We start from the raw sequence: 27697 nt of genomic DNA, 5'->3' as shown, positions 1-27697 counted from the left end.
GTACAAATGCTACGTCAGGTGTTGGAAAATAAAGGTACATCAAGTGTTGGCCCAAGGAGATTTGAGACCAAGAAAGCAGACAGGGCATCTCAGACTTCCCTCGCCAGGCTGCAGGGGCCAGACTGGGTGTCTGAGTGTTGGCAGGGCTGTCCCTATGTGGGCTCAGAGGCGTGGGCCCTCGATCTGTGCGGAACCAGAACCACGCAGTGGAGTGGTATGCAGCCGAGAACAAGAGGAGATGGAACAACCTCCAGGATATATTAAGTGAAAAGCAGCAAAGTGCCAAGCCGCAGGATGGGGCTGTTACGCTGCATATGTGTGTATGTGTCAGTGTGTGAGTACATGTAGGGAACACCCAGGGCAGGGACTGCCAAATCACTCAGCAGCTGCCTACCTGAGACCCTGCTCCTGGGAGCATGTAGCTGCTAATCTGAGTGGCCCATGGGTTGTAGAAGCCAGCAGGGCAGGAGGAAGAGGGGACAGGCCCAGAGCAGACACGCAAGGCAGGAGTGAATGCCCACCCTGCCCCACCTCGGGGTTGCCGTGTGACATGGAAGTGGACGCTTGCAATTTGCATACAAGCGTGTGCTGACCCACGTGTGAACCTCAAAGATGCGCCGAGTGAAAGAAGCCAGGTAGTGTGTGGTTCCATCCGCAGGAAGCATCCAGAATAGGCAAGTCTGTAGACAAAGATGAGTGGTCGCCAGGGGCTGGGGAAGGCGGGTGGGTGATGCTGGGTGTCCTGGGGGATGATGGAAGCGCTTTGGAGCTAGGAAGAGGCAGTGGTCACACAGCAGTGTGAGTGTGCCCAGTGCCACTGAATTGTTCACTTGAATGTGGTCAGCTGTTTTTCTTTTCTTTTACTGAAGTGTTGATTTACAATGTTGTATTAATGTCTGCTGTACGTCAAAGTGATTCAGTTGTACGAGCATACACATTCTTTTTTTATGTTCTTTCCCATGATGGTTTATCACAGGACACTGAATATAGTTCCCTGTGCTATACAATAGGATCTTTTCATCCATCCATTCCGTATATGATAGAGTGTTACCACTAATCCCAAATTCCCGCTCCACCGCCCTCGGCCCCAACCCCTTGGCAACCACAAGTCTCCTCTATGTTTGCGAGTCCGTTTCTGTTTCATAGGTTCATTTATATCCTGTTTTAGATTCCACATATGTTACATGGCTGTTTGTCTCTGTCTGGCTTTCTTCACTTGTATGATAATCTCTAGTTGCATCCACACTGCTGCAGATGGCGTTGTTTTGTTCTTTTTCACGACTGCGCAATCTTCCATCGTGTTTTCTGTGCGACCTCTTCTCTATCCACTCCTCTGTCAGTGAGCCTTTGGGTTGTTTCCGTGATTTGTCTATTGTGAATACTGCTGCTGTGAACTTTGGGTGCCTGTATCTGTTTGAATTATAGTTCTGTCTGGATATATGCCCAGAATTGGACTGCTGGATCATTTGGTAATCCTGTTTTTAGTTTTTTGAGGAACCTCCATACGTTTTCCATAGTGGCTGCACCAACTCACATGTCCACGAACAGTGCAGGAGGGTTCCCTCATCTCCACAGCCTCTCTAGCTCTTGTTCTTTGTCATCTTTTGCATCATGGCTGTCCTGACTGGTGTGAAGCGTGGTACTTTAGTGTAGATTTGATTTGCATTTCTCTGATAACTAACAGTGTTGAGCATCTTTTCGTGTGTTTTGTGGCCATTTGTATTTCTTCTTTGCAGAAATATCTATTTAGTCTTCTGCTCATTTTTCAATTGAATTTTTGTTTCTTTGTTATTGAGCTGTGCGAGCTGTTTATGTGTTCTGGCGATTGCGTCCTTACCAGTCGCGCTGTTGGCGGATACTGTCTCCCTTCTGTAGGTTGTTTATGGTTTCCTCCGCTGTGCCAAAGCTTGTCAGTTTGATCCGGTCCTATTTATTTTTTATTTTATTTCTATTGCCTTGGGAGACTGACCTAGTAAAACATTTGTACAGTTTACAGTAGAGCGTGTTCTGCCTGTGTTTTCTCCTAGGAGTTTTGTGTCCCATCTCATGTTAAGTCTTTAAGTCACTTGGAGTTTATTTTTGTGCGTGGTGAGAGGGTGTGTTCCAGCTTCATTGCTTTATACGCAGCTGTCCAGCCTTCCCAGCACCACCGCTTGCTGAAGAGACTGTCGTTCCTATTGTATATTCTTGCCTCCTTTGTCAAAGATTAATTGACCTTAGGTGTGTGGGTTTATTTATGGGCGCTCTGTTGTGCTCCATTGATCCATATGTCTGTTTTTGTGCCAATACCATGCTATTTTGATGACTGTAGCTTTGTAGGATTGTCTGAAGTCTGGGAGGGTTATGCCCTAAAATAGTCAGTTTTATGTTATGTGAATTTTGCCCCCATAAATCCTTTGAAAAGAATTCAAATGCTGTCCTGACGATTGTGTGTGTGGGGACAGCTGCCCTGGCACCAGGCACCTGGCCAGGAAGAATGGGGCCCAGGCGGCTGTGACTCTGCATTTCTAAGTGAAATCTCCTGATTTGCAGATGTTAGCAACTGACCGTGGTATCTGAGCCACCCGTGGGGGCTGGATCCAGGTCACGGCCACCAGCCTGCAGCCTCTGCTCCAGAGCATCACTCGGAGTGCAGAGCGCCTTGCTGGCTGCCCACAGGCCTCAGGCTCTGCTGGGAAATGAGGGCAGATGGAAAAGTACCCCGGCGGGGAGAGAGTCCTAGACAAACACGAAGATGCTGGTGGTTTTCAAAGACACGAGCTGCAGCCTCTTAAAATTCCACAGGCCTCCCTGCCATGGATAAAATGCTTTCTGGGGAGATTGCAAATGTTTGCCCTGGTGGGACTTTGTTATAAATGGACTTGGTTTTGTTTAGTTGGTTATGTTTTTATTTGGTTAAAAAAAAATCTTGCAGGATCTTAACTGAGGACTCCATGTTAGTCCAAACAAACCAAGAAAGGGCAGACACGATGGACGAAGAACCTGCCTGCCCCCGCACGTCAGGTCTGCCTGCCCCTGCACAGCAGGTCTGGCTTGAGGTCCTGCTTGGCTGCAGAGCCCTTCAGTGGATAGGCCGTCACAGTTACCCCCGTTTCTGGCGTGCCTACTATGCACCAGCCCTCCTGGTCAGCCCTCTATGTTCCCTCCTTTCTAATCCTCCCAAAGGCTGCATGAGGCAGGAAATGTTGTTGCATCGTTTTAAAGATGAGGAAACTGAGGCCAGAAAGGTGAAGGCACTGGGTGCAGGTCACATAGTTGGGAGGTGGCAGGGATGTCTTTCAACCATGTCTCACAGCCACGCAGGCTGAAGCCAGATCTGCCCACAATGTAACCCTCACGGAGGCTGCTTGGTCACTGAGTTTTCTGGGACACAGAACCCCGTGTGTGCCAGCCAGCCTGCGAAGCCACCCAGTGAGCGACTCTCCTCTGGTACCAGATAGCAGACTATCACCCAGGCCGAGGCCAGAGAAAGGCCATGTGCAGACCCCTCCCAGCCACTTAAACCCCCGCCCCTGCACCACGCTGGGCTAGCTTCCCACAGCAGAGGCCAACCCTGCTCCCACTGAGGCCCCCTAACAATCCACCCAGGATGGAAATGTCTCTGAAGACCCTGTCTTCAGAGCTTCGCTCCTGGACTTTGGGGAAGGTGGTTGGCCCGTGTCTAAGAAATCTGCTTAAGATGAACCTCCGCTCCACCCAGGGGATGACCTCGGCGTCTGCACACGTGTTAACCCCTCAGCCTCTTCCCTGAGCCCAGCAGGCTGACACGCGACTTTCACCGGCTCTTCCACCCCGAGTTCTCTGATTTTAACCGGCTGCAATTCAGAGTTGAGCACCACACCTTTCCCGGCCCCAGCCCTTCCCCAAATGCTCACTCTCCATCACACTGACACTAACGCTCCCTCTCCCTGCTGCTCTGTTTTTTAGCACGAATCACAGGATATAATGACACATTCAGTTTCTTGTGTTTGTGTTTACTGAGGGCAGAGGCCTTGCCGGCACATAGTAGGTACTCAGTAAATACTTGTGGACTGGCTGGCTGGCTGAGACAATGGTGCAGGGATTTTTGTGGCCTCAGCACTGTGCAGTGTGGGTGCATTTGCTGTCCAATGGGGCCCTCTGGTGGACGCGATGCCAACGCCACGTTGAGGACTGACCCTTCTTTGCTTTCAGCATTGTCCCCAGCCCTGTGCTACCTCGGATCAGTGAAGGTTTAATTTATTGTTTTCGGTTCCTTCTTATTCAAGAAGTTATTACTATTACTGTTTTTAAACTCAGTGCTTTTTTAAATGTTTAAAATACCTGTATGTACTTGACTGCGCCAGATCTTAGCCGTGGCACATGGAAATCTTTAGTTGTGGATGTGGCATACGGGATCAGTTCCCTGACCAGGGATCGAACCTGAGCCCCTGCATTGGGAGTGCGGAGTCTTAGCCACTGGAAAGTCCCTGAACTCAGTATTTTAAAAAGTAAAAACAGACGGATCTAGGTTAGAAAAAAGTGCTTTTATTCTGAACGTCCATGTGGACTCGTTCCTTTCTTCCTCCCTGTGAGAACCTCGGAAAGTCTGTTGGTCTATAAAATGGGTGCACTGTTACCAGCCTAGAAGATCATAGGGAACATGTGATCTGGTCACAGAGGAAGGCACTTTGGAAACTGGAAATGTCAAAATCACATCTTGGCAATCATGACCATTATTTATCTATTTGGGGCTTTTCTTGGAACTCAATTAAGTTCTCCCAGCCTGGGGATGGTGCTGGTGTGTTGGAGGAAAGGTTGCTGCCTGAGTCTGAGTTTCCTGGTGGACCTGGTGGACGGCGTGTGGAGCTTGGCCATCCCATGCCGGGCCTGTCAGGGAGAGGCCTTCAGGGCTGCTGCGCCTGTATTGCGAGCAAGTCAGAGCTTCTGCACCCGGAGGGCCACGTCCCCTTCAGAGTGGGCCCAGCAGCACCTGGTGATCCGATGATGCCTCCAGGCCTTCAGACAGACCTGCCGCTGGCCTCCGGGCAGGGTGACCCCTCTTTGGGCTGGCCGGGGTGGGGGAAGTAGCAGAGCTGTTCCGAGACGGCAGACCCGCAAGGGCCACCCGCCCTGCGCGGCCTCACCAGAGCCCTCAGCCAGGCGCCGACTCTGAAGGGGACTCCCGTCTCCTTTCCTGACTTGTTCCACACGGCGTCCTCAAGGGTGACAGAACGAGGAGATGCAACGGAAGAAGCAAAATTAAACCCAGATGCTTCATTTGATTTCAACATTGCTTCTTCAGCGATTTGAGGTCTCAAGTTGCCCCCACAAATTCCTCAAAACAAAGTATGTGCCATTGCCTCTGCGTCCCCCAGAGCGGTGATGACCAGAGTGATGACTGGCCACGCTTCCCCAAGCACACCGTGGCGCCCACCTCTGCTGGCGTCTTCCAGTGGCTGCTGTTTCTTGGTGCCTGTCTCAGTAGGTTTCTGATCCTGGGAATCGATCCCCCTCTTTTAGTTATCCAGCTTGCTGGCCATAGTTGCTCACAGTGGTCTCTCGTGATCTTCCTCTGGCGTCGGTTATAACGTATAGTCTTTCTAGTTTTACCAAATCTGCACAGAGCTATAACTAATGTGGAGATTGGAGTCAGTGATCAAAAGCCTCCCAACAAGTAAAAGTCCAGGAATAGATGGCTTCACTGGTGAATCCCAGCAAGCACTTAAGGGATTTTTAAAACTGTTATTTCCAAGCACACTAAAAAATTAAGGAAGCTTTAGGGCAAAGCTAAGTGAGACGAGGTGCATCGACTGAGAATAAAATGAAAAATGTGGAAACGGCGACCTGTGTGAGCGTGACCTCGGTGCTGAGTCACGTGTCTCAGGCGCTGAAGCTGAGCACGGAAACATGCCTACAGCCCACCAAGAACCGGCCACTGGACAGACTGCTGGACAACGTCAGTTGGTGACTTTATTTCTTAAAAAAGTTACATTGAAAGAAGAGGTTGAAAAGTCAAGTATACTTGATTTGCACATATTTGCCAAGTCTCACAGGATTCAACCACTTCGATAATTTTTATTGATAACCAGGATATACATATTAAAAGCCTCACACTGAAGCTCAGTACACACATCCAACCCCAATGACAGATGTGCAAATGAGTGTGCAGAACAATCTCGGGAACTCCTGTCTCCTGTTTGTCCTCGGCTGTGTCTCAGCCCCTCCGACCCTCCTTTTCTGCAGTGACCAAGCCACCTCGCCTCCACCCTGCAGCCCGTGCCCCTCGGCTCCGTCTGTTGTCAGGGTAGGCCCTCTGTGGTTCTGCGCCAGCCCTGATCAGGATAGAGGATGGGTTAATTCAAACAAAAGCAAAATGGCTCATGGGTGAGCAGAGAGGCGTGGAGACCAGGCGGGAGACGCCCACTCTTCTCAGCGTGGAAGGGGGCTCGGGACCCCAGACTGTGTCAGAGATGGTGGAATCCCATAAAACATGGACAGACCAGGCAAGTTTAAGGCGAATCCCCAGGGTGGGGAGCTGTTTGCTTTCTGGCATAATTTTAAGCTCTGCACCAAGGGTCCTATTTTATCACTTGTGACATGGGTAGAGAAACAAACAAAATGATACCCAAAAAAGGTACAAATTTAAAAAATCAAACCAGTTGTTGCCATCCTGAATACTGTCTGCAGGCCAGGTCCAAAGGGCTCCTGCCTCCAGGTCCCCTCCCCTTTTCAGGGCCTCACCCACCTCCCGCAGGGTCAGCTGCGCAAGCCCGGGGCCACAGAGGGGCTGGGACGCGCCGCTGATCCAGCTGGAACCACACAGTGCGGTTCCAAAGCCCTGTCAACACACTCCAGATTGTTAAAATAAACTGAAAACAGGAAGGAGGGCAACAGAGGACCACACAGGAATGACTGTTCTTTGGATCTTGATACTCTCCAGTATGCAATACATTCATGTAAACCCCACGGGAGGGGACCCCGCACAGCTCGCCCCTCTTCCCTGAAACATTGGTTTCTAAAAAATAGCTTGTTTGCAGCACACCCCCATGATACGTCGCCTGAACAACACGGCCCACTTTAAAACACACGTGCACGCACACACACTGACACGCGAGGACTTGCTCATGGGGTCAGGGCCCACCGGCCCCAGGCCAGGAGTGAGCGTACGGCCCTGCTGCTCCGTAGCCCCCACGGGCTCCTGCGTCCAGACCCCTCCTGGACCGAGGGGGCCTGAAGAGTCCCAGGGCCACCGACCGTGGCGTTCTGTCCACTGGACTGGCTTTTCTTCATGACTGAGGCAAGCAGCTCAGCATGTAGGATTCCAACAACCCATGTGACGGCCCACACAGCTTCCTAGAAAACGCTGAGCGTGCTGACAGACTCCTGACTGCAGGGAGGGAACATCTGGCTTCTCCATGCGGCCACATCCCTCCATTACTGGACAGTGACGTCACTCGTGGGGAACCTGCCGTCTGTGACTGTGAACGTGTGAAGCCCCGCTCGCTGCAGGCCGCTGGGCCACTCGCCCTTGGGGTCACAGGGGAGCTGTTGATACCCTTTCCAACCCCAGATAAATTAAGTCCGTGGACAAGTTTTGGAGTGACGAGAGGGCCTCACACTGAGAACTCTGGGGCCCCTTTCCTGGGTCTTGTCTGCAGTCGCCTGAACCGGAAGCCGACGAAGGGGTTCATCCAGAGCAGCGAGGGGGGGCCTCCGAAGACGGACTTCATCCCTTCCCACCGCAGCCGCCGCTCCCACGTTGGCTTCTCGCTCTTCAGCCTCTCGATCTCCTGGGAGGAAGAAAAGCAAGTGGGCGGCAGCACTGGGAAAACCCTGGGCAGGTATGAGCAGGAAGGGCAGGTGAGTGGTCGCCACGGGGGAGGCACCACCCGAACCACACGTCCTGGTGCCGGTCCTGCGGGCCCCTGTGCACACGGCCGGGCTGCAGCCGCCGGCCAGACCACGTCAGACACGGCTGGGCAGCGGCCTCCAGGTGGGTGCAAAGCTCAGGCAGCCCCAGGGCCGCGAAGGGGGCCGGTCCTCCAGTCCAGGCACCAATCTTCTTTCCGGGTCTTACAAATACGTGTCAAGTGCCTGCTCGAGGCCTTCAGCTGAAAGGCATGAAGGCGATCCAGTCCCTGCGACTCACTCAGCTGCCGAGGGCAGGGTCTTCGAGAAATGGGGCGTTTGCTGGCTCCACCTGCCTGGCTCTGTTGACTTTCAAATCAAAGGGACCTTTGAGCCCCGAGCTGTGCCCGGAGAGAGGGACACAGGCAGTGATGCTGTCACGGTCCACCGGGGCACCCCGCCCACCCGCTGGGGAACACCGGGCCTTGCGCCCACTGCCCACCCACGCCTGTGCACTGAGGCCAGAAACACCCAGTGGAGGAGGGGCGTACCGTCTCGTCATTGCATATGGAGTGGATCTGGGTGCCGAACATCACCGCGGTGAAAGTGAAAAACAGCAGACCCTCAAGGCACAGGAAGATTAGCAGGATGACAGTGACGGGAGGGGAGAAGTCACTGCACTCTGCGAACGAGAGGGGCGTGTGACGGCACGGCGGAGCACCCCCAGCGTCCCAAGCCTCAGGCGCGGGTCCAGCTCGCGGAAGGGCCCCTCTGCGCCACTGTCCACAGAGAAGTGAGCTTGTTTCATTCACAGGCGCACCTGCTGTCCACCCGGGGCAGAGGGCGGCCTACCAGGCCAGCATTCACACCACCACGGCCTGGTCAGCAGATCTGAAATACCCCGTAATTTCCCCAGGTTTCTGTTGAGACTGTATTCGTGTACAGAACTGTGTATTAAAACACAACTAAAGCCAGGAAAGATGGGAGTTGCCTGTGCCTACACTTGTGAGCAGGACGCACACACGAGTCCATGCTGCATGGCTCGTCCTGCCTCATCCGATGGCCCTGAATGATGCCTGTCCAGTGGCCAGAGCACACACCAGGCCTGAGGGGACAATACGAATTTTGACCCAGTCTCAAAGGTCTGCAGGATACAAATGGAACTGAGGATTTCCTCTGAAACCGGAGGCCCCTTCCTCCCTCTCCACCCACCGCGGCACGAGCAAGAGAAGCCACCCCCCCAGGCCTACCTGTCCACTGTCCTCGGACGCAGGCGATGAACTGCAGCCCGCAGAGGACCAGCGCGTGCACGGATGCCAGAGCGATGTACATCTGCAGGGAGACACTGGTCAGCACGGTGCCAGGACCCCTGCGTCCACTGCTGCGTCTCAGGCGCAGTGAGGGTGTGCGAGGTGGGCAGTAGCAGTGAGGGGAGCAGGTGACATGCCTCCCTGGGGTCACTCGGGACCAAGGACCGTAATCTCGCAGACTAATCGACCACAGGGAAACACGTTTTAGTGACAACGGTGGGTCAAGGTATCCAGGAGAGAGTTAAGTCACAGCGAACACCTGGAGCAACGGGCAACCCACCCTCACTGCTGGGTGCCTCCCCACCAGCAACAACACAGTTGTAATCTGAACCCCAGAGAAGGGACTGCAGGTCTGATGTCAGAATAAACGTACCCTCGCTCCAGGTAAGACAGTATATAAAGAATTAAGACTCAACACAAGTCACTACAGGAGTAGTATCTTTACTCACAGTGAAGAGCACAAAAAATCTCTGATTCTTTTCTCCGACACAGTTGTTCACCCACGGGCAGTGATGGTCCATTTTCCGAATACATCTTTTGCAAATGCTGAAAAGCAGAAGTTAGCTTTTCACTATTCTGTGCTGAGGAAACCCCACCCATTGAAAACAGCTCTGCTAAGAGGTCACCCGGGAGATCCTGCCCCAGGGAAGGTGGGTGCTCAGGATGTCCTTTCGAAGTGGCCCTGGCGGGGGGTTGCTCAGGCTGCCCTAAGGATGGGGGTCCCTCCAGTGGTGGGTATTCAGGCTGCCTGGAAACGGGTTCTCTGCTGTCAGCGGTGGGCGCTCAGGCCCCCCCCACCGCCCCGTGCCTGCAGTGGTGGGCGCGCTCAGGCCCCCCCCCCCCCCCCCCCGCCCCGGGGCCCGCGACCCCCCGGGCGGAGCCGCCGTGCCTGCAGTGGTGGGCGCGCTCAGGCTTGATGCAGCAGCACTTGGGGCACTTGTAGATCACCTCTCCGGGCTTCAGCTGCAGGCTCTCCATGTACTCTTTAGTAGCGTTTCCTTTGGGTACCGCCCCCTACGGTTTAATGACAATGTATTTTAGCTGGGAGGAAGGAAGTTTTAGAAAGAAAAAAACCCCAGTAAATTTAGGAATTAGACTTAGGTGTTATTTATAATGCTGTCCTTGCCACTTATATCACTGTGAAGAACAGCTATTACTCACATAACATAGGACCAGAAGTTTTGTTTTCATGAAAATTAAACAAGCTATAAAATGAACTCAAATAGCACATTATCCTTCATAATTTGGCGAGTCACCTGGATTTTTCCAACTTCATGCAGGACACGCCAGAGGCTGGCTGTGTTTGCTCAGCCACTCCCCCTCCACCCTGGGCAGCCGGCTCTGCCCACACTCCTGGGCAGGGTGTCCCTGATAAGCACCCACAGGTTTCCTATCAGCTGCACAGGGGGTGGCTGAACAAAACAGTCTGAAAAAGGACTTTATCTCGTGTTTTAAAGTTACATAATGAATGCTTCCCTGCAGACCTATAACAGACGAGCCTGGGGAGTGTGGCCCTGGGCCCCTGGCCCCCAGGTGTCCGGCCCCAGGGGTGGGAGTGGCAGCGGGGCTCTCACAGGGCATCCACGCGAGCCCCCAGCACGGGGAGCTGCAGAGGGCCTGTGTGCTGGGTGGCCATGGGCCACAGGCTGCAGGGCGGAGGGTCTGCTCTCTGGGCAGTGGACACAGGCAGTGAAGATCATGTCTGGGAGACCATTCTGGACGCCATGGCTGTGTGGACTGGGAACAAGCCTGGGTCTTGTTTCTGTGCCCCATGGGGCTTGTCCTTCACACAGAAATACGTTTCTGGAGAAGAAGCCCCACTAGGGAGGGGAGAGCAGGCGTGTGGGGACAGGAAGGGTGGGGGAGACGGCAGGGCACCGCCGTCAGCAGGAGTAAAGACAGTCAGAGAAAGCTGCCGGGGACGCAGGGGCCGAGCCCAGCTCTGCGCGGCTGGGCCGACACCACATCTGCAAAGCCCAGCACGCGCATGTGAAGACTGAGGACCACTGGGCTCCAAGGTGCCCAGGAGCCGGGCAGACCGCCCTATCCCCGGAAGGAAGTGATAGGGGGAGGGTCCCAGGTCCCGTAAGAAGAAAGGGACCAGGTTTAGGAGCGCCGCACCGTAGTTCTCACGGACACGTACTCGCTGCCCTACAGTAAGCGAGCGACCCCCACCCCCCACCCACTTAAGAGCACTCCTACGTGCTCAGAGGACAGATGTGCAACCCGAGGGGGGGACACATCAGGCGACACGTGGTGACCAGACGGCGAGGAAATGAACGCATTTTCTGGTCCTTTTTGCGGCTCAGAGCCCTGGGCAGCTGCCTTGGTCCCCCTTGGGGCTGCCCGATGACTCCCCCAGGTCCCTGCAACTGGTGACCTACGCTCCTCACCCCACCAAAGAAACCTCCTGGATACCTGAGGCACGTTCCTCAAGCTCACGTTCGTATTCCAGCCATTTGCAGGGCATGTTTTTCTGTTGCTATGTCCCCAGAACCATGGCCCCAGCCCTGCGTCCTACCCCAGTGCAGCCTGGGCGCTCCCCGGGGCACAGCCCTCCTGACAGCTTCCCTGCAGCCTCTCCTGGCGCCCGACCTCTAACCTGTGCTCCCTGAATAGACCCCAGTAGCACTTCCATCTGGGTGCTGTGTGTGCTCCAGAGATGCTACAGACCAGGCCGCTAGCCTGTGCCCAAGAACTTGAACCCCAAGGCCACAGAGTGTGAGGCCCTCCAGCCACAGCTGCTGGTGTCTCCCCAGCCCAGACTGGCAGGAAAGCCCTGTGAGGGCGGGCACTCACGGGGTCAGTGAGCATGGTCCGCAGGTGAGACGACAGGGCGAGCACCGCCAGGCAGTTGAAGACCACCCCGTTGACCACGGAGTACCAGAAGTCCTTGGAGGGCAGCAGCATGACGAACGTGACCACGAAGTCTGCGTACACAACCAGTAGCCAGGTCAGCACGGCGCAGATCATGCCACAGCCGTCGCGGATGAACCACACTCTGTCGGCCGCGTCGGCCTCGGCGGGAGAGGAGGCCGCAGAGTCGTAGCTGTCATTCTCGGTCAGCAGAGGGTGGTGTTCGACGTCCCGCAGCCGGTGTCCTGAGGATGGCATGGTTTCCCTGCGGGAAGGGGTGAGGGGACACACGGTCACCGAGGCTGCCCAGCCACGCCTCAGCAGGACGACGCAGGGCGAGGGCCAGGCTCCGAGCCCGAGGGGACGAGGCCTGGGCAGCCCCACTGCCCGTGTGGGTCAGCGGCAGAGAGGCTGGCGAACAGGTGACTCCTGCTGCTGGCGTCCACGCTGGCCCCCGACGCGGCTCAGGGCTCTCGCCCGATGGTTCTCCTCTCGCTCTGCATGGGCTCTCCCTTTCCCCGCATCCTAACTCTTTGACGGTGGGTGAGCATGCTTCCAAGGCAGGCTCCCATTTAATCTCCATCTTTCCTTTATGCTGTTCCTAGAATGCCCTTCCTCTCTCGTTCTTTCGACAGTTTCCCTCACTCACTGGCCTGTTCTTTTGACAACCCTCCCCCGTTAACTGGGAAATTCCCTGAGAGATGAGAACATGTAGGGTCAGAGACTAAAGACAAACTTGCACTTTTCCTCGTAAGCATTCTGCTGCTGCTTTACCCCATAACCTCCTCTCATCTCACTTACAACCAGATGCAACAGCGTGAAGCTGGTCCCTCTCTCAGATCTGCTGAGTGGCCTGGTGATCTCCACACAGCTTCCTAGTGGGTCATACCAGTCCACCAAGGCTGAGAAAGCCCTCTGGCCAGACTGCCTCTGCTGCATGGCTGCTCCTCAGGCAGGATGCAGGCTGTGAGAAGTGGCACCTGGGTGCTGGGCAGGGCGCAGGGCCGTGCGTCCGGAGATGGAGGAGGCTTCTGTCAGAGCCCGGTTGTCTGGTCCAGAAATAGGGGCACCGATGGCAGCTCGACTCAGGGGAGCCGGAGGGGAGCGCGCACACCGACTCAGGGGAGCCGGAGGGGTGGGCTGGGATCATCACAGAAGCACGTCAGGGTCCTGCTGTGTGCCTCAGAGCCAGGTGTGTAAAACCCGCCCATCAGATAGTCTGATAGCCCACAGTTACTTCAAGATTTTCAAGAAAGCAGTCCACGAATGTGGGGGGCTGGGCTGCACACACTGGGCTCTCTGTGACCAAGCGCAGGCGCCTTCTGCTGAGTCACAGCACCTACGCCGCATCAGTGCAGGAAAGGAGGGGAGGAAGTGAAGAAACTGCTCCCTCACGCTCACTCAGCTACAGGCACTGGGAACGTGACAGCAAACAGTGCAGCAACTGGTGCCGCGACCCCAGGGCGAGGGCGCGGCCTCACTCTACACCGTCTTCCGCGGGATGCTCTGTATTCAGGTTGCCTGAGAGAGACCCCAAAGCAGTGTGCTGACCGATAGTCAAGCAGATGTCACATTGTCGGTTTTCTACTTCCATGGCTAGTTTAATGGGATTTTGTTTACAGCCCTGAACCTGTTTCTCCTCGTGTTAAATCGAGCCTCGCTTCCCAGAACACCAGGAGCAACACTGGAGATCTCCGTTGTTTAAGGGACAGCCATCCAAGCAAAACCTTTCCAGTCATGTAGACAGGAGACCTACCCTCGTCTTGTGCTGCTAAGTCACTTCAGTCGTGTCCGACTCTGTGCGACCCCATAGATGGCAGCCCACCAGGCTCCCCCGTCCCTGGGATTCTCCAGGCAAGAACACTGGAGTGGGCTGCCATTTCCTTCTCCAATGCATGAAAGTGAAAAGTGAAAGGGAAGTTGCTCAGTCATGTCTGACTCTTCGCGACCCCATGGACTGCAGCCTACCAGGCTCCTCCGTCCATGGGATTTTCCAGGCAAGAGTACTGGAGTGGGATGCCACTGCCTTCTCCCCCTCGTCTTGTAACTCCTGCTAATAATCGGGATCTTGCTCCGGGACACACTCTCCTCTTAAGAGTAGGTGGTCAGCAAACCACTGACAGGAGGTGACCATTAACCATCAACAGGGTACAAGTTAGTGTGAGCAATTAGAGAGGAAACAGTGATTATATACCTAAGGAGACACTTACCTCACAAATTATTACTAGACATTACTTGAACATCTTGTGCCTTTTCTTCAGGATCTTAAGGTGCATACTGTCCTATGTGACAGGATCTGAAAGATAAAATCTAATTAGAAAAGTTGCTTGTTCTGGCATTCAGAACTATCTTTAACTATGAAATCATGACTCCTGTAGGTTTTCATTACTAGTAAATTGACAGAATCCTGAAAATTATAAACCTGTCCATTTTATCCCCCTGTTACTTTAGCCCCGGTTTTAAATAAAACCTGTAAGCCAAAATCCCTTGAGAAAGAGCCCTGGGGATAATCCAGACCAAATCTAGTCAACCTGCATTTCAACAGGTCACCGTTTTACCAGGCACAGCCAAGGAACTGCAGCGAAGACCGGAGTGAGAGGTGAGGGGTGCACCAGGGCCCCGGGGGAGGGGGCACAGTGCGCGAGGGGCAGGTGGGGCGCGAGGAGCATCCTGGGGGTGTCTCCCACTGGGCACCGGCAGGTGGGCGAGGAGACACAGCCTTCTGGGAAGCACTCGTCTGGCCCGAGAAGAAAAGCCGGCTGACAGCACGAGGTAGGGGCGTTCCCCCAGAGAGGCCAGACTGCTGCCAGGCTTCCCCAGGAGCAGGGCCGCCAGAGGACGGCTGACCACGGGCACGGCCCCTGCCACGCGGCCTGGCAGGTCTCGGGCTTAAATGTGAGCGAACAGCCGACAGTCAGATACTTTGGAGGAAGCCCCAGCCAGGTCTCATGAGAGACAGAGCCCCAGAAAGAAGCCAGAGGGAAACAGGAGTTGAGAGCAGGTACAGTGCACAGGGAGGACAACCAAAGAAATACGAGACTGTGTTTGAGACAAAGAGGAGCGTTCTGAGGACCCCTACTTACTGAAAAATAGAAATATGATAGGATTTTAAATTCTTAAAAACAGGATTGGGAGAGAGAGTGGGAAGCCTCCCAGAAAGGAGAACTAAACAGAAAAGAGCCAAGGAAAATAGGAGTTTGAGATGAACAGATACACGCTACCGTATAGAAACTAGACAAGCAACGAGGACCTGCTTTATAGCACAGGGAGCTGCATTTGACACCTTTTAAGAATGGTAATGGCAAAGAATCTGGAAAAGAAGGCACACATGCGCACGCATACATATACATACAATAACCGACTCACTTTGCTGTACACCTGCAACTGACACAGAACTGTAGATCAACTAAAAAACAAACTGGAAAAAAGAAAGACCACAGGAGAGAACAGGAATCAGAGGACCAACTTCCAAACAACGGGATGTCTGGCGAACGCAGCCCCCAACCAAGGCGTCCTTCCCTAGCACGGCTCTACCGCTGCACCCGCCCCGGCGCCTCAGGGCCGGTCCACTCCGTGTGCATCCAGTGTCCTACCAACGAAACACCGCTCTGCTGGGCAAACCCTCGGCTGGTGTCTGCCGTCTGAAACCAAGACAACAGAGGTGCCAGAGGGCTGGCGAGGAGGGCGGTGAGGCGACGGGGCACTGGTGGAACTGGGGACCAGGCAGGCTAAGCTCCCCTGGTGGTCTCCACGGGACGGGCTCTGAGCCCCCAGGAACCGGGGGCTGCTCGCCGCTTCCTGGCCACACGTGCCCCCTTCTGCTGCGCCGGCTCTGAGGTCAGGCTCCCCTGCTCGCCCTCCACGCTGAGCTGGACAACCTCCTGCCCACAGCCAGCGCTGGCCCGCACACCAAGGTTCTCTGGTGCACCTGTGACCGAGTCCCTTCGGAACTCTTTTAGTAACAAATGCGGCCGTGAACCACAAGCTGCTTAAACTAAAGTAGGTGACTTTCTTTTTGAAAACTGCATTTATGTTATAATTTTAAGTCTTTATTTCTCGCTGGGCTGGGTCTTCATCGCTGTGCAGGTTTTCTCTGGTTGCAGAGAGCAGGGCGTACTCTCCAGTTGGGGTGCGTGGGATTGCCGTTGCTGCAGCTTCTCTAGTTGCGGGACAAGGGCTCTACTGCATGTGGGCCTCGGCAGTTGCGGCTCCCCAGCTCCAGAGCACAGGCTCAGGAGTGGTGGTGCTCGGGCTTAGCTGCTGCACGGCATGAGGGATCTTCCCAGATCAGGGATCGAACCCATGTCTCCTGCATTGGCAGGCGGATTCTTTAACCACTGAGTCACCAGGGAAGCCCAGAGGTGACTTTTAAAATATGGCATTTACGTATAGTAACTTTATTCAAATGTCTATGCAGTAGCCAGCAACTTTAAATGCTGAATAACATGCTGAACCAGTAATGCCTAATTATGCTTAGTAATATTTTCCACTTTTCATTCACATTCATTCTGAGGATCTTCAAATGAGCTTATGTTAGCACTGTTTTAAAAGAAAACTGACTCTGCAAAACACAGGTCAATGCATCCCAGGCCTCGGGCTTAAGCAGAATCTCTACAATGAGGCCAAATCCCCAGTTACTTTCATAAATTTTAAAAAGTAACCAACACAGCAACCACTTTGGACAGTGGTCTGGCACTTTCTCCGAGTTGAACCAACATCCGCCCTGTGACTCAGAAATTCCACTTCTAGGCATTCACCTCAAGGTGAATGGGACCCGGGCTTCCCAGGTGGCTCAGCGGTAAAGAATCCACCTGCCAATGCAGGAGATGCCGGTTTGATTCCTGGTTCAGGACAATCCCCTGGAGAAGAAAATGGCAACCCACTCCAGTATTCTTGCCTGGGAAATCCCAGAGAGAGAGGAGCCTGGTGGGCCACAGTCCATGGGTTTGCAGAGTCGGACACAACTGAGTGGCTGAGCATACACGCACGAGTGTGAACACAAAACACGTACAGAACTGTTCACAGCCGCTCCACAGGCGCTCCGTTCATCTTACCCACCAAACCAGAAAACCCAAATCCCTCACCAGATGAACAAACCAACCATGGTTATTCATACAACTCATTCTAGAAAATGGGGGGAGGTTAGATACATGCAACAATGTGGCTAAGTGAGAGAAGCCAGACACAGAAGAATGCATTCAGTAGGAGTCAATCTCCACGGCCCTCTAACCAAGCCAAGCTAATGTACTCTGAAAGAACGCAGAATGGGGAAGGACGGAGACCCCAAGGCAGCTTTCTGATCTGACGCAAAGTCCCCTACGTGGACAGGGCAGCAGGCCACACAGACACCCGCGGTGTCAGGACAAAACTCAACAAACTGTTAAAGGACAGTAAGGGGCTTCCCTGGTGGTCCAGTGGCTAGGATGCCACTCCTAAGATAGGGGGCCCGGGGTCAGTCCCTGGTCAGGGAACTAGATCCTGCATGCCGCATCGAAGACTCAGCACAGCCGAATACATGTTTTAAAATAAAAAAGTATACACTTAAAATTGTCTGTTTCATTTTACATGAATTATTCCTCAACTAAAAAATGAAGAGACAAATGCCCAGCATAGGTGCCTGTGCAGGTGTGAAGGGTGTGGAAACAGCGCGTTCTAGGCGCTCTCCCTGCAGACACCGCCTTCTGAGCCAGGCCCTGTCTCATTTTACCCTTAACAGTATCTGTGGGCAGGTGTCTTGTTAATCTCTTCCCCTAATGTTTTCTCATGCCTATAAACGGGAAACGCGTCTCATAAGCAAACTGAAAACAAGTAAGCAAAACACATCAGTATTCTTTGGTGATCGGTTGCTACTGCGGGAACAGGAATGTCTACCCTAGAGTCTGGTGTTCATGTTTACATTAACGCGCTGCTTTTACACTCAGCATTGTTCTACTCCTCAGACACCCACTGCTGACCTATAAACAAGAGCAGTAAGCAAATCTCTGCCTTGGGCACAGACGCGGCGCCCGAGATCTGCAGCATTCAGACGTGGGGGCGGGCCCCCAAGATGCGGACTCCACGCAAGGCCCGCAGGATGCTCGACCACAGACAGGTCCCCGGCCCACAAGGGCTCACACACCAGAAATGGGAACCAGCCTGCTAAGTGGTGTCTCGGTGTTTCCCCCCAGTGACAGGCAGAGGGTGATGACGCAAAGAGCTGACAACAGCTCATCCTGTCCAGAGAACAGAAAGATGTCCACTAGGAAGGCAATGGTGCAAGAGGCGGGGAGGCAGGAAAGGGAACCCACGGGCTGCAGCACCACCACCCCCCCCCCACCCCCAGCGTAAGGGAGGCAGGGAAGGAGGCTGGGGCTGCCTGTGAAGCACCCAAAGGCCAGGCTAGGGCATCTGGAATTCCACACTTTGTTCTGCTGCAAAGGGAAACACTGGGGCTTTGGTAAACAGATGTTTTAGAGCCATCTCTGACAAAGTATGACTGGATGGAAGGAGGAAGGCAAGCAACCAGGAGGGACTGCCAGGACCCAGAGCAGGGCCAGGAGGGAGCAGATGGGGGCAGGCACACGATGGCTGGAGCAGTCAGCACACACAGGCCTGGAGGGTGGGCTCGGGAGCCAGGTGGGCCTGAGGCTGGCTCAGCAGGGGCACGTGTGTGTGTGACTTATCCTCTTTAATGATCCGCCCTGGCACATTTTCCATCATTTGGTCTAAAATTCATCCTCTGGATTTCCTGTTATTTTCTCAACTTACTGTGATGTAAGAGAAATAATTATGACCAAAAAATAAGCTTCCAGGGAGAATTTTAAGAACTCCAAGGAGGTGCCGAAACTGGGGATAACGGGAAGATGTCACACGTGGCCCCGCAAATGGGCTGCTCCGAGGCAGGGGAGGCGTAGGAGAAGGGCAGCACGCCTGCAGCCCGGTGTAAGTGAAGCGGCACAGGCCCGGGTGAGGCGGGGACACGACAGACACGGCTGCTCGCTGAAGCTGGTGAGGAGGGGAGCGTGCAGATCACCCGGCCCCGTGCATTCACCGCAACTGCCATTATGCTTTTACTGTTCTTCCCACCCATTTGCAATCATGAAAGATTTAGTTCGGGCTTTCAAACCAGACCAATAATATATGCCATATGAACCGCTATTTTCTTCTCAAATTACTGAAGCTGAAGAACGGAATATTAACCTTTGAGGGAAAAAAAACAACGGACCGAAGCCAAGTCTCAGAGGTATGCTGCCACATCAGCCATCCTGTGAACAGTAAACTCACGCAACCTCTCTCGGAAGGCCTCTCATACTAAAACAAAAGAGGACAAACCGAGAAAACCGAGGGAGCCAAGGCTCTCGGTGGGGGCGGGGGGGGGGGGGAGGCGACTCTGGCTCCCTCCCTTCCCTGCCAGCCACTCCCAGACTCCCGGCAGGCCCTTCTCCACAGACGCCTCAGCGTTGGGGTGCTCAGGCGGGGTCTTGGGGTTTCCTCGTTGGCTGTGTGCTCTCCAGATGATCTCCAAGAGCTCAGTTCCGTGAAGTTAGAGAAGACGCATGTGGGAAACCCGCAAACGAAGAATGTGCTGTTGAGTGTCTCTGACTGGTTACTCAACAAGACCACAGTCAGGTCAAAGCAGAAACCCCTCCACCCACCAGACTGTTGGGATCCCACCTTGTCATCTTGATAAACGGCACCTGCCCCACCATCTAGTTGCCAAAGTCAAAAATCAGGACACACCCTTCACTTCACTTTCCTCCCCCAGCTCCCCACACTTCACCCATGAGCAGGTCCTGTGGGCTTGACTTTCAAAACTTGCCTAGATGTGAGCCACCTTCCACCAGCCTGCCTAGCCCGATCAAGGCTCAGGAGCCCTCACTTGGGCTGCATGATCCAGCACTGTTATATACTCGTGGCCTCTGCGCACCCCCCAACCTACTCCCTGGCCCCTAACCCATTCCCCAATCAGCATCTGGAGCCAGTTTTAACAGAGATAAGTCAGACCCTGCCACTCCTGGGTCTATCAAAACCAGCCAGCGGCTGCCTCTACAGTTAGAACAAAACCCCCAGGCCTCCCGTGTGGCTGCACAGCCTTACCACCTGGGGCCTGCGGACCTCACCTCTCACCTCCCTTCCACCCCGGCTGTCTTGTTCAGCTGTTATCACCTCAATGGAATGTTCTACTCATACCCCCGGCACACCCTGAACTCTGCAAATACCTGTTGAGTGAGATGAGAAAGCAAAAATGAAGCCCACAGAAACATGAAAGGAATAGGGAAAAGGGTCAAAAGTGGGAGCCTGGGGTGGGGTCAGAAGGTGGGCGGGGTGCGGGTAATGTGGACAACTTAGGAAGTGGGGGGGCAGAGGGAGAGACCCCCAGTAGCAGGGTTTATTCTGGGTGTGTCACCAGGAGTGCATAGGCTGCATGAAGCAGCCTCGAAGCCACATGGACAAAATACCAAAGCTCCCACCTTTATCCCCATACCACAGCCACAGCCTGTCAGTCAAGTGGGGGTCTGTTTAAGAAAAAAAAAACTTCGGAGTTTTGACTCCAAAGCCCATGTTCTTCCATTAAAACACACAGCCTCCCAGAGCACTTGGTTTTAGAAAATACATTCTGTAACAGAGTGAGTTTTGGAAATACAGAACGCTAAGAATTAAAAGCATTTCAACCAAGATAACGCTGTAAAAGCCTGTCTCAAGAGAAGCTGGAAGCCTCTCTGTCCTGACTGCTCCTGCTAATTACCGGGGCTGCACACGCTCTGTGCCCTCTCCCACAACGACCTAAACCGCCGGCCTAACAGAGCGGGCCTCTCCTCCCATTAACTGATAATGCTCCCTGCACACCCAAGATTTACTATGCACCTTCCCCTCGAGACCCAAGTCCTCCTCCCGAGACCCAAGTCCTCCTCCCCGTCACTCCTCCTAGGAGCTGCTGACACTTCCGTTACCGCTCGGCCCTTTCCCTGCCCACCTTCCCACAACCCAGGCTTAGGCTCCCTCACCTTTGGCTGTCCCTCTGCAGAATCCTAACCGACACAGGGGCCAAACCTTGGGGCCATGGCATTCAGGGCTCCACTGACTCTGGCTCCCGGGCCTCTCCCGGCTCTTCGCCCAGCCCTCCCGCTGTTTCCCTGCTGTGTCCATGGACCCCCCCACCCCCGGCCCCGTGCTTCTGCTCCTGCTGTCTCCTCCGTGTAGAAGACTCCCACTCTGCCCAGCAAGATCATTCATTCATCAAACATTTACCAAGCACCCAAGACACATAAAACACTGCAGGATAACAAAGTTGTTTTCAAAAGTATGAGGTGCTGTACCAATATACGGCATTATGGCTCCATGAGGAGTCTGGATTTTATCAGACAATTAATAAAATTCTACTGGTGCTTTTTCAAGAATGCAATCAAGCAGTAATCGAGACAAGAACATGTCTATAGACAGAGGCAAAGAAGTGGGTGAAAGAGAAAAAAAATCAGAGGCAAGTGACTGATGAAATGCCATCCCAGAACAGGCACAGCAAAGTACAGACACATGAAACTGTTCCCTCTCGACTTTGTAGCTGGCCAGCTCTGCAGGTGGCTCTCTTGTTCGGTGCTAAGCTGAAGGGTCACACACAAGTTGTTAACGTGACACTGGCTTTGGGGACAAAAGGGAGCAAGAGTAAGTGTTTGGGAATCTGTATTTCATGCTCTGCTCTAGTGTTTGATTTTTTTTTTTTAACAAGTATGTATTAATTTTATAATTAAACCATTACTTTGGGGAATTCACTGGCGGTTCAGTGGTTAGGACTGTGCTTTCACTGCTTAGAGCATGGGTTCAATTCCTGATTCAGGGAACTACGTTCTCACAAGCCTCATGGTGTGGCCAAAAAATTAAATAAAATATTACTTTAAAGAAACATATCCCCCAAAAAGACACTGATGCTGGCAAAGATTGAAGGCGGGAGAAGGGGACGACAGAGGATGAGCTGGTAAGATATCATCACAGACTCAATGGACATGAGTTTGAGTAGGCTCCAGGAGTTGGTGATGGACAGGGAAGCCCGAGTGCTGCAGTCCATGGGGCTGCAAAGAGTCAGACACGACTGAGCGACTGAACTGACTGACCCCCAAAAAGCTGCTTCAAGAAAACTATCCTTAGAGCTGTTCAGCATGGTCTGGAGCAGGGAAGGTCTGGAATCGTCAGGAAAACTACTACTCAATTCATCCCAAGCATTAACTTCATATGTGAACTTACTGTTTGGTCCAGTTCCTCAAATTAACGAAGATGATATTACTATGTCACCAAAGGGTCCAAGCCTGCAGGGAACAGTTTCAGTAAAAGTGGAAAGACATGTCCAGACGTTTGACTGGCTCAAGACAGTTCTTATACAGAGTTCCTTTCAGTACTTTCTCTCTCACTGAGGTCATTCTAGTCATGCCAGTATTTCCCAATTTACTCACTGTAATCAAGGCAGGCTCTGAGTCACTGGTTTAAAAAAAAAAAACAAAACTTCTGTATACATGTCTACTCACTTGACTTTGACATGAGATGTGTGCACAGAGTTCCAGCTGTTGTTTTATGAATTCTTTAGCAAATTACCTTCATTTAGTCTCATTCTCCTCCACCTCACAACTCAAAAGTCAACCTACCAGCTTCACTCCGGAAAGTACACAATCCAAAGTGTCCATCACTCCGACCCTTACATTTTTACCAGAGTGTTCAAGAGATGTGATTTACCATGTGTGTTCCATCCCATTTTTCAAATACCCCCAGAGACTTTCTCTTTAATCAAGTATCCCAACTTCTGCTAAGTCACTTCAGTTGTGTCCGACTCTGTGCAACCCCACAGACGGGAGCCCATCAGGCTCCCCTGTCCCTGGGATTCTCCAGGCAATAACACTGGAGTGGGTTGCCATTTCCTTCTCTAATGCATGAAAGTGAAAAGTCAAAGTGAAGTCGCTCAATCGTGTCCGACCCTCAGTGACCCCACGGACTGCAGCCTTCCAGGCTCCTCCATCCATGGGATTTTCCAGGCAAGAGTACTGGAGTGGGGTGCCATTGCCTTCTCCGATCCCAACTTACTAACAAGCAAATTTAACAAGGTGACTTTTAAAAGTTGCCTTCAGTTTCATAAAAGTTGTAAGACAGTATCAAAAAACTAGGTCTGATTTTGAAAAAAATTAAAGTTATAAAAGTATCAGAAGATTCAATTCACCGTCTTTGAGGTGAATAGTCTAAGAAGGAATATATGTTGACCAAGATTTCTAGACCCTCGAGCAAGGGGCCCGAGACTGGCGGACCGGGTTATAGCTTTCTAGACCGAGATTTGAGACAGTAGCAGTAAAATAGATAAATCTATGTGCATTAAGTAAAAATGCTAAGCAGACTGCAAATGTTAAACACTGTAGCACTGATTGGACTGCACTTTACAGGACCTGGTCAGCCAAAGAAGCTACAGAGCAGCTATATGGACAGTTTTTACACTCACAAAACCAGTTACCCACAAGCCAATAAAGTGTCTGCATCCAACAGCGAAGAGAGACTTAGTTCCAGCAGCAATGACTCCTCAGGAGAGATGATTCTGGCTGCAGCAAGATTCAACATTGCCCTGAAGGCTGACCTGACTGTCCCAGATGGCCTGGTAGGTAACCCCCGAAAAGATCCTGGGCAGAGAAAGAGAAGAGGAGGGAGCTGGGCAAAGAACAAGAAAAGCTAAAAACGTATAAAGGAGTGAAGAACCGGCGCATTTGAGAAGCCATAGGCGATGTTTAAGAAAGCCCATTGTAATGCTTACCCATAAACTACTCTTTACAGCTTACAAAGGGTTTATAGCTACTGTGTCTTCAGGCCCTAACAACAACCCCCTTATTAGCTATCAAAAGGAGGGAACTGTGCCTGGGAGAGCTGAGTGTCACGCCCAAGGTCAGGCAACAAGCTGGGGCTGCAATTCGGGCCCTACCCCGAGAGGTGCACCAAGGAGTGACAAGGAGACACCTGGCAGAGGAAGGAGTCAAGCGCCGGCACAGAGGTGCCCCCGAGAGGCGCTCGGGAAGGTCGCAGGTGCGGCGCGGCGCGGTGGAGCAGGACGGAGCAAGGGGCCCGAGACTGGCGGACGGGGGGCCCCGGAGCGGCCGGGAGAGCCAGGTGCCAGCAGCCCGCCCGACCCGGCCCGCCGCGCTCACCCGAGGCCCGGGCGGGGTCGCCCGGCGCTGCGGCTCCTCCCGATCGGCGGCGACGGCGGCGGCGGCGGCGACTGCAGCGGCCGAGGCAGGGACGCATCATGCGGCCGCGCTCATGGCCGGGCCACGGCGGGCCCCGCGGCTCGGCCCGGTCCCGCCGGGCCGGTCGGAGGGGGTCGGCCGCCCAGGGGTACACGAGACCCGGAGGCCGGGCCGGGAAGCGCGGAGGCTCGGCTCCCGGAAGTGAACCGCGCGGGGTCGGCGGCGCCGCGCTTGCGCAGATCCGGCCGCGCCGCGGCGGGGGCGGGGGCGGGGTTTCTGTGACTCTGGGACCGCGGGTCCTAAAAACTGGCTGTTCCCAGGGAAAGGTAGCCCTCCTTAGTCTCAAGGTCCGCTTTCTAAAATAGAGCGATCCGTGCAAGCTGAAGTCTGGGGAAGAGAAAGGATGGGGGTTACGGGCTGCCACAGGCTTTCGGACCCGCCTGTCCAGGGGCCCGCGGCGGCGCGGGTGAAGCCAGCGAGAGGTGCGAGCTGTGCGTGCGGCGCGCGGGGATGAGAAATCCGATCACGGGTTAGTGGAGAAGCGCCAGGGGGACGCCTGGGCCGGAAAACGCGTTGGGGGAAGGGGAAGCGCCGCTGTATGCGTGATTCCCGATTAACGGCCTCTAGGCGGCGTGGACACTACAGCGTCCCAGCGACCCCTTCCAGACGCTGAGTCCTAAGTTTGTCGAAGGTAGAAACGTGGTTAGCTTTGTGTGTGTGGTGGTTGGCGGAGGTGGGCGGGGGGCGCGGGGGACGGGTATTTCCTATACTGGGAACAATTTCCTCAGGGCTGGGGAGTAGGCGCTCAGTTAGTGTTTGTTGTTAAATTCTTTAAGTACCCACTAACTTGTAAGATTGATAAAAACTCATTGAGGATGAAGGATAGAAATCTCACTGTCTGCAAGCCACTTTCTCACAGTTTACCATTCTTGCTCCCAGATATGCTTATATAGCTAAGCTTTTGGAAGTAAAAGGTGCATTAGTCACTGAATTCCAACTTTTGAAAGTTTAAGATTTTTGTTACTGTGCCTGTGCATTTAATATGGTGCTATACATTCCTTGTGGCTCAGCTGGTAAAGAATCCGCCTGCAATGCAGGAGACCTGGGTTCGATCTCTGGGTTGGGAAGATCCCCTGGAGAAGGTCAGAGCTACCCACTCCAGTATTCCGGCCTGGAGAATTCCATGGACTGTATGGGGTCGCAAAGAGTCGGACACGACTAAGCGACTTTCACTTTCATACATTCAGTCAGTCCTCATTGAGTCTCCTGATGCTGGGAGGGATTGGGGGCAGGAGGAGAAGGGGACGACAGAGGATGAGATGGCTGGATGGCATCACTGACTCGATGGACGTGAGTCTGAGTGAACTCCGGGAGTTGGTGATGGACAAGGAGGCCTGGCGTGCTGTGATTCATGGGGTTGCAAAGAGTCGGACACGACTGAGTGAGTGATCTGATCTGATCTGATCTGATGGTTGATTTACAATATAGTTTCAGGTATACAGCCCAGTGATTGAATTATACATATATGTGTATATGTTCTTTTTCAGACTCTTTCCCCTTATAGGTTATTACAAAATATTGAGTATAGTTCCTTGTCCTATACAGTATGTCCTTGTTGGTTATTTGTTTTATATATAGCAGTGTGTATATGTTAATCCCAACCTAATTTATCCTTCCCCACAGAAGTATCTTTAAAAAAAAGTTAATAAACACAACAAAACAGATCTGAGAAATTTTGGAAGTTAAATCATGACTCTCATACAAATATGCCAAAGATTTATGTCTCATACACATGTCAAAGATTTAACTCACTAATTTATGAGGGGAAAAGTAGGTACGATGAATGATAAAAGTGGTTCAAAGATGAATCCAAAAGACAGGTACATGTAGGCAGTCAGGAATGCTGCCAGTGGTTAAGACTCTGCATCCCAATGCAGGGGCCACGAGTTCAGTCCCTGGTTGGGGAACTAAGATCCCACATCCCAGTGTGGCCCAAAAATTAAAATAAAAAAGTATTTGCTTAATTGAACCAAATCAAAACTGGCTTCTATAGTAGGGAAGTCAGTTGATCTTCTGCCAGACAAGGTTCATTTAAATGTCAGATATCAGTGGGCAGGAATTGTTACCAAGCAGGTCAGCTGGACTTGCATGGAGATCTCTTGTCTTTTTCCTGAAACTGGTGCTGAGAGTGGAATCACACAAGCTATATTCAATAGCCAAAGAATGGAAAGGGGGAACCTAGTTTGCAAATCAGCTCTCAACCCAAATCTGGTGGAGCCACCAAATATATTAGAAGGTCAAGGTTAAAAGGAAGGAATTGGCAGGAGGGGAAAGAATATTCATGACTTACTGGAGAACTGGGGTGTGGTTTGGACCCAGAACTGTTGCGCCTCTCCTTTGCAGTGCTTTATGGGCTTTTTCAGTTGCTGTCCTGGCAGTTGTCAGCTGTCCTGGCGCTGATGAGTGTGTCATTTAGCCTGTGCTAATATATTACAGTGAGCTGATAATGAGACTCAAGGTCCACTGGAAGCCACATCTTCCCCACTCTTTGGCCTAGTTTGTTCTCATCAGTTCTTGTTACTTTTTCTCTTTGCATCTTCCTCCTGAAACTTGCATGCTTGTGGGTGCTCATTTGCTCAGTCATGTCCAACTCTTTGCAACCCCATGGACTGTAACCCACCAGACTCCTCTGTCCACGGGATTTCCTTAGATAAGAATAATTGGTTTTGGAGTTCTGTGGTGGTCCCAGTGGTTAGGGCTCTGAGCTTTCACTGTAGGAGGTACAGATTTGATCCCTAGTCGGGGACTAAGATCCTGCATGCTACATGGTACAGCCAAAAATTTAAACTAAGTAAATTAAAGAAAAAAACACACATTTCATCTGAAGGAGGGGCAAGGGTAAGATTCTGGGGCAACAGCCTTGGTAACAGAATCACTGGCCTTGCTGTCTATTCTCGAATCTATAGCGTTGGGACACCCCTGTTGGCTCCAGTGGCTGGGAGTGCACACTTCCAGTGCAGGATACCCAGGTTTGATCCCTGGTCAGGGAACTAGATCCCACACACTGCAACTAAAGATCCCAAGTGTTGCCAACTAATACCCAGTACAGCCAAATAAATAAATAAATTTTAAACCTATAGAATGGAACTTCCCTCATGGTCCAGTGGTTAAGAATCCGCCTTCCAGTGCAGGGGACATGGGTTCGATCCTTGGCCTGGGAACTAAGATCCCGTGTGCTGGGAGGCAGTTAAGCCTGCACATGCCACAGCTACTGAGTCCCTTCACCACAAGGAAAGATCCCTAGGGCTGCAGCCAAGACCTGATGCTGCCAAAAAAAAAAAAAACCTATGGAGTTAGAAATAGCTTAAAGCAAAGAAAAAGATCCATAGACCCAGATAATCCAAGGGTGTGCAGGACAACACCTAGTTGCCCGTTGAAGACACACGCTGACTTTGTGACCCATTTCAAAGTCTTTCACAAAAAGACTTGTAATTCTCCTCAGCCCCCACACCTGTACGGGCTTGTTTACTGTAACTTGAA

The 27697-nt window shown here is 52.7% G+C and overlaps 2 protein-coding genes across 3 annotated transcripts in view; one reads left to right on the top strand and one right to left on the bottom strand.

Moving 5' to 3' along the window:
* Window positions 1-5906: 5906 nt before the first annotated feature.
* On the bottom strand, window positions 5907-24342 carry ZDHHC7 (zinc finger DHHC-type containing 7). 2 transcript variants are annotated; one of them, XM_027513889.1, is made up of 8 exons: window positions 24119-24342; window positions 14186-14271; window positions 11919-12240; window positions 10009-10133; window positions 9569-9665; window positions 9060-9141; window positions 8361-8491; window positions 5907-7751 (listed from the first exon to the last, which is right to left on the bottom strand). In XM_027513889.1, exons 3-8 carry the CDS (start codon window positions 12231-12233, stop codon window positions 7575-7577), a joined length of 927 nt encoding a protein of 308 aa, XP_027369690.1. In that variant the 5' UTR covers window positions 12234-12240; window positions 14186-14271; window positions 24119-24342; the 3' UTR covers window positions 5907-7574. The 2 variants fall into 2 exon arrangements, with proteins under 2 accessions (XP_027369690.1, XP_027369691.1); XM_027513890.1 differs by lacking the exon at window positions 24119-24342 and adding an exon at window positions 23441-23572.
* An 88-nt stretch (window positions 24343-24430) lies between these two features.
* Window positions 24431-27697, top strand: part of KIAA0513 (KIAA0513 ortholog) — a 59866-nt gene continuing 56599 nt past the window's right edge. The window contains exon 1 of the mRNA XM_027513887.1: window positions 24431-24686. The gene's annotated coding sequence lies outside the window, so the exon portion shown is untranslated. The remainder of the gene's footprint in view (window positions 24687-27697) is intronic.

The sequence above is a fragment of the Bos indicus x Bos taurus genome, chromosome 18, assembly GCF_003369695.1.
Source record: "Bos indicus x Bos taurus breed Angus x Brahman F1 hybrid chromosome 18, Bos_hybrid_MaternalHap_v2.0, whole genome shotgun sequence".
In the NCBI taxonomy this organism is placed as follows: domain Eukaryota; kingdom Metazoa; phylum Chordata; class Mammalia; order Artiodactyla; family Bovidae; genus Bos; species Bos indicus x Bos taurus.
The sequence above is the reverse complement of the archived record's forward strand: the minus strand, read 5'-3'. Positions and strand labels throughout refer to the sequence as shown.

Bases quoted from the DNA above. Each gene is read 5' to 3' on its own strand.
- ZDHHC7 (XM_027513889.1), bottom strand. From the start codon at position 12,233: ATGCCATCCTCAGGACACCGGCTGCGGGACGTCGAACACCACCCTCTG. The intron at 9,142-9,568 runs GTGAGTAAAGAT...GTCTCCCTGCAG, and splicing joins GATTTTTTGTGCTCTTCACT to ATGTACATCGCTCTGGCATC. The intron at 7,752-8,360 runs GTACGCCCCTCC...TCTTCCTCCCAG, and splicing joins CCATATGCAATGACGAGACG to GAGATCGAGAGGCTGAAGAG.